We start from the raw sequence: 6,602 nt of genomic DNA, 5'->3' as shown, positions 1-6,602 counted from the left end.
ATTTTCCATATCACCCACGAAGTATCACCAATGGCGCGTTAGATTTTCTTATGTGGACCTTCGCCTGGAGCCCTATTATACCACATTCATATATAGGAGAAAAAAATATCTGGGAATAAAGGATAAAAGGAAAGGATAAAATATTGGATAAATAAATATTCTATAAATTATTAATTATATTTTTTATTTTTTATTCATAATAATAATAATTTAAAAAATTTTTAATAATAATAATTTTTTATTATTGTGTCCCCCCATCCGCCTTTTCGGCCTCCGCGGGCTCGGCCGACTCCGCGGGCTCGGCCGACTCCGCGGGCTCGGCCGACTCCTCGGCCGCGGCCGTCTCTTCGGCCGCCCCAGCCGCTCCTGCTGCCCCTGCCCCGTTGTGCATACCACCGAGCTCGGGCTCGCCCGCTACCTCTTTTGTTTTGTTTATTTTCTGAAAAATAAAATGAATAATGAATAAATTATAATAATGCATATATATATATATATATATATATATATATATATATATATATACAGGGTGACCCATTTTAACTTAGGCAGCCAAATAACTCGAAAAATAAGCACACTACGAAAAAATGGTTAGAATCAAAATTTCGTCATTTCGAGGGGGACATACAATGACGTTAAAATCAGCCCCCCCATCCCTCCCTCTGGGCGGTGAGGGGGGGCAAGTTTGAAATCTTAAATGGAACCCCCTATTTTTCATTGCATATTCTTGTAGCTTATCTCGAGAGCTTTCCAAAACACTATAATTAAGTACCATTTTATTAAGCACTTTTTGAGTTATAAGGCTTGAAATAATTTCTTAATTTTACATAAACCATAAAATATCTAGTAAACCATTCATTTTTCGATTATCTTACCTTCATACTTTTATGTACAAAATAATGAGAGGAATCAATTGGTGTAAAGAAAACATACAGTTGTTTTTAAGAAAAAATATGGAATTGTTAATTGCAAATTACATATTTTTTCTTAGAAACAACTATGTGTTTTCTTTACACCAATTGATTCCTCTCATTATTTTGTACATAAAAGTATGAAGGTAAGATAATCGAAAAATGAATGGTTTACTAGATATTTTATGGTTTACGTAAAATTAAGAAATTATTTCAAGCCTTATAACTCAAAAAGTACTTAATAAAAAGGTACTTAATTATAGTGTTTTGGAAAGCTCTCGAGATAAGCTACAAGAATATGCAATGAAAAATAGGGGGTTCCATTTAAGATTTCAAACTTGCCCCCCCTCACCGCCCAGAGGGAGGGATGGGGGGGCTGATTTTAACGTCATTGTATGTCCCCCTCGAAATGACGAAATTTTGATTCTAACCATTTTTTCGTAGTGTGCTTATTTTTCGAGTTATTTGGCTGCCTAAGTTAAAATGGGTCACCCTGTATATATGCATTATTAATTATAATTTATTCATTATTTATTTTATTTTTCAGAAAATAAACAAACGATATATATTTATGTATGTATATATATTTGTGCGTGCGTGTACGTGTGTGTGTGTGTGTGTGTGGGTGTGCGTGCGTGTGTGTATTAAATTATATTATATTAATTCGTAATAATATACCTCTTTGCTCCGGCTGTGGCTGCTGCTGTGGCGGCTGTGGCGGCTGTTGCTGCTTCTGCTGCTGCTGCTGCTGCTGCTCCTGCTGCTGCTGCTGCATCGTTGGCTGCGCAGCATCTTGCAGCACCAAAAGCGTCCATCTCTTCATTAATATCTTCTATAAAATTATGAAGAAAAAAATTAAAATAGAAATTAAAGATTAAATTATTTCTTAATATCTTTGTATAAATAATGATTTACTTACGAGACATGTTCGATCTGTCGCCGTGCTTGGATGAACAGACAGTGAGACATACTCGGCATTTGTTTATTTGTTTCATGCCGTTTAATTTGTTTTACGCCGTTCATTTATTTCGCGGCATTTATTTTCATCAGATAATCTTGTCGCCTTGTACTATCAAGTAAACGTATTTTTTTATACGTGCTCTGAAATCTTGGTGTTCAAGAACTGTCACAATCCCGATTTGTGTATGAGTTCTGATTATTTCAAATTTCTATATATATATATATATATATATATATATATATATATATATATATATCATTTTTCATCTTTAGCTTCTTTAATTCTTTGTTTCTGTCTATTTTTTGTTTCACAAAAATGAGTGATGAAATGAGAAAAAAATCTAAGCGAAGCTTTTCAGATGCTTGGCTCAATGATGATCGGTATAAATCTTGGATACGCAAAGTACCATCCGACGATAGTCTTTATTATTGTAGTATATGCAATAAAAATTTTTCGTGCAATACACATATTTTAAGACATGTGGATTCTGCGTGTCATAAAAATAATATTAAAGAAAATAATTCAGTTTTAAATACTAATAAAGAAAATAATAATAAAAATTCAGATAAAAAAATATTCGAAAAATATAAATTTCAAGAACAATGGCTAGAAATTGAATTATTTAAGCCATGGTTACGCAAAGTATCACATGATGTAAATTTATTTTTTTGTTCATTTTGTGATAAATCAATGAGAGGTGATTTATCAAAAATTTATCGTCACGCAGAATCCAAAGCGCATATAGAAATATGAAAAATTAAAACAGAAACAATGAATACAAACGAAAATATAAACATAACAGATGATTCACTTTTGTCGTTTGAAGAGCGAAAAAAAATAGCAGAAATTCGATATGTTGCATTAATTGCTGATAAAAATATTTCGCATCAAACTGCAAAAGAAATCCTCAACTTTTTTCAACATATTGGAAAAGACCCTAATGTGTTAAAAAGCATGAGCATGAGCCGAACAAAATGTAAAAGCATTATTACAAATGTTTTATGCCCAGTTGAAACAGATCGTATCGTCAATAAAATTTAGAATATAAAATTTTCAATTTTTATTGACGAAACATCTGATATAACTAATGATAAATGGATGACTTTTCTTGTTCGATACGTTGATCCAGAGACATTAGATATTCGCTCACAATTAGTTAAATTAATTGATATTGATGCCAAAGATTCAAGTGCAGAAAAGTTATTTAAGGCATTTAAATGTGAAATGTGGAAATTACAGATTCCATTTTTAAATATCGTAACTTTATCATGTGACAATGCATCTGTTATGACAGGAAAACATTTATCGTTTAAAAAAAAATTAGAAGAAATATGTCCACATTTATTAACGTTTTCATGCCCATGTCATTCCTCCGCATTAGCAGCGCACGCTGCATGTTCTAAAATGCCTGCATATTGCGAAGAATTTCTAAAAAAAATTGCTACTTATCTCAATAGCAGTCCAAAACGTACGGCTATTTTTCGTGAATTTTGTGAATGTTTCCAAGAAACAAATCGCAAAATATTGAAATTATGTGATACGCGCTGGCTTTCGCATTATTTATGTATCGAAAGACTTCTTGAATCTTGGGATACAATTAAATACTTTCTTACTGAAATGATTGTGAGCGAAAAAAGAAATTCTGGAGAATATCTCTTGTCTATGATGGACAACGTAGAGATAAAAGCTTATTTTCTATTTTTAAAATATATTTTGAATTTTTTTAATGTATTTAATGCATTTTTTTAAGCATTAGAAACAAGGATTCATTTATTATATCCAAAATTTTTAAACTTTCTTTTCCAAATCTGTCGAAATTTTATAAAAGAAGAATATTTAAAACCATTTTCTTCAAATATTATATTTTCATTAAAAAAAAATCAAAAACCTACTAATGAAATTATTTTGGGATCAGAATGTGAAGAATATCTAAACGAATTAACGCTGAAAGGTCACATAAATATAGTTACAATTGTTCGAGAGAATTGTTTATTATTTTATGTGACTGCTGCAGAAGAAATTCGTAAAAGATTATCTCTAAATAATATATTTTTATCTAAGTTACAAGTTTTTCGACCATATATAAGTTTATTTGATAACAATAGAGAAACATCATTCAATGATGTTTCTTTTATAGCTAAAACGGCGGTTTTGATGAAAATGATTTAAAGAAGGAATGGATGACCTTACCATCAGATTTTACAATAGAAGAAAAACAAAACTTTTCTAAATTAAATTTCGACAGCATGTGGAAAAAAATTTTACAAAATCGACACAACAATCTTGCTAAATATCCCAATTTAACAAATATTATAAGTACTATTCCATCTCTTCCAAATTCAAATGCCGATTCGGAGAGAATGTTTTCTCTTTTAAATAATTTAAAAACAAAAAAACGTAATAGTTTTTCGTCAGCTACTGTTAATGCTATTTGTGTATTTAAATCTGCATTAAAAACGAGAGGCGAGACAGCTATCAAAATGAAAATTGATGAAAAGCATTTGTCTCTTATGTCAGCGGATAAGTTATATGCTACCGTTGCAAAAAAAAAATAAAAGTATTTTAAGATTACATGCTGCAGATACCATTGACATAGCTGGCCCCCATCTCATAAATAATAAATTTATTACAAACATTACGCTTGTAAAAGATAAATACGTGAAAAACATCTCGTCTGTTACAAATATCATATTTGTGGAAAGTAAAAGTATTAAAATCATCTTGTCTGTGTAACAGACGTCATATTTGTGGAAAGTAAAAGTATTAAAATCATCTTGTCTGTGTAACAGACATCATATTTGTGGAAAGTAAAAGTATTAAAATCATCTTGTCTGTGTAACAGACATCATATTTGTGGAAAGTAAAAGTATTAAAATCATCTTGTCTGTTACACAGACATTATATTTGTGGAAAGTAAAAATATTAAAATCATCTTGTCTGTGTAACAGACATCATACTTGTAAATGATAAAATAATGCAATGTGGTATAATAGGGCTCTAGGCGAAGATCCACATAAAAAAATCTAACGCGCCATTGGTGATACCCCGTGGGTGGTGTGGAAAATCGCCACTCATTAAATTTTTTTATTTTATTATTTTAAATGTATATATATATATATATATATATATATATATATATATAGAGAGAGAGAGAGAGAGAGAAAACAAGTGTTAAATTATTATAAAAAACTAAATAGTTTTATAATATATTTTTGTAATATAATTAGTACATATTTATATTTGTACGGTATATGTATATATATATATATATATATACATATATATATGCATTATAAATATATTTATACATATATATATATATATATTATAAATATATTAAATATTATATATATATATATATATATATATATATATATAATACAAATATAATTATTTAAATATTATTCTTTATGATATGTTTATAATATGTATGTGTATACATATATATATACAGATACATATTCTAAACACATTATACAATAAAAATGCTGTAAAAGAAACATTGAGCGCATATCGAAATATCGAGGAGCGTGACGCGTCGCGTGTTGCCCGTCTTTCGGCAGGAAGGAGACAGAAGACTGTATTCTGTCCTCTTCTACTATCCGAAGCTAGCCGAAGCGCCGAGCTCACACGTACGCTTACGCTCACATCCTCATTACCCTCTCCACGTCGTTGCATGTTGCTTGCGGCGGAGATCTGGCAGCTTTGCCCGCGAGGTGGTCCCCTGATGGTGTCGCGGAAGCCGGATTTCTTCGCCCACGTCGGGTCGCGCTCTAACGGGACGGCTTTCACGTCCCCCGGGACCGTTGGCGGTAGGTCTCTCTGCAGCTCCCGGTTTATTTGATCGAGCTTCCGCTCGATCTCCTCCCGCAAAGTCCCCGTCTGAACCGGCTGATTGCGGGTTTCGATCCGGGCGGTTTGCGTGGCCGCCTCCACGCCCTCGAGCTCGGTCTGCGTGCACGCGTCCCGAGACGGCGGGATTTCGCGCACCACCGCTCCCCGTGTGGTGATCCGCTCATCGCGCACCCGCTGCAGCTCACTCCCCAGGGCGGACCAGAATCCTGGACGAGCGTCGTTGATCGCCTCGAACAGGTCCTGGTTCTCCTCCAAGAACTCTTCCGACAGCATCTCCGGTTTTCTTTTCGACAGCCTAAGACGACGGAATAGGAACGTTATACGGTTTCAGATCTTTCACGTGAATCTTACCCAACGAATGATTATGGTCGTCAATCAACTCGTACACTACGGGCGACAGTACCTTCGAAACTGTGAACGGGCCGTGATATTTCGATGCTAATTTCGCCGCTATACCTTGCGCGGCGGACGACAAGACGTGTTGCCGCTTTAATACGCGGTCTCCGACATTAAAACGCCTATCACGCTTTCGCAAATTATAATAGTGGGCCTGTTTCCGGTTGGCCGCCTCAAGATTCTCGACCACCCAGTCCCGTAGGCCCCGAATTTTCTCCATTCTCGCCCCCCAGTTCTCTGGAGAGGCCTCCTCCACTCCTGCCACCGCTTCTTGTCTATTCTTCTCGGTGTTTACCGGCTGGGGTTCCCTACCGAAATTTAGGAAGGCGGGGGTAGCTTGTAACGACGTATGAAACGCCGTGTTATACGCGAAACGAAACTCTACCAAATGTCGGTCCCAATCTCGGTGGTTGGCCTCGAGGTAAGCCGTGATCATGGTTTTTAACACCCGATTGACCCTCTCCACCGGGTTAGCTTGCGGA

The 6,602-nt window shown here is 34.6% G+C and overlaps 1 protein-coding gene across 1 annotated transcript; it reads right to left on the bottom strand.

Annotated features, from left to right (window-relative positions):
- Positions 1-241: 241 nt before the first annotated feature.
- On the bottom strand, positions 242-5,997 carry LOC112638300 (transcription factor SPT20 homolog). The gene is made up of 3 exons (XM_025409793.1): positions 5,512-5,997; positions 1,587-1,740; positions 242-420 (listed from the first exon to the last, which is right to left on the bottom strand). The coding sequence occupies exons 1-3, from the start codon at positions 5,995-5,997 to the stop codon at positions 242-244; spliced, it is 819 nt and encodes a 272-aa protein (XP_025265578.1).
- Positions 5,998-6,602: the final 605 nt, after the last annotated feature.

The sequence above is a fragment of the Camponotus floridanus genome, unplaced genomic scaffold (genome assembly GCF_003227725.1).
Source record: "Camponotus floridanus strain SB8 unplaced genomic scaffold, Cflo_v7.5 scaffold283, whole genome shotgun sequence".
Classification (NCBI taxonomy): domain Eukaryota; kingdom Metazoa; phylum Arthropoda; class Insecta; order Hymenoptera; family Formicidae; genus Camponotus; species Camponotus floridanus.
The sequence above is the reverse complement of the archived record's forward strand: the minus strand, read 5'-3'. Positions and strand labels throughout refer to the sequence as shown.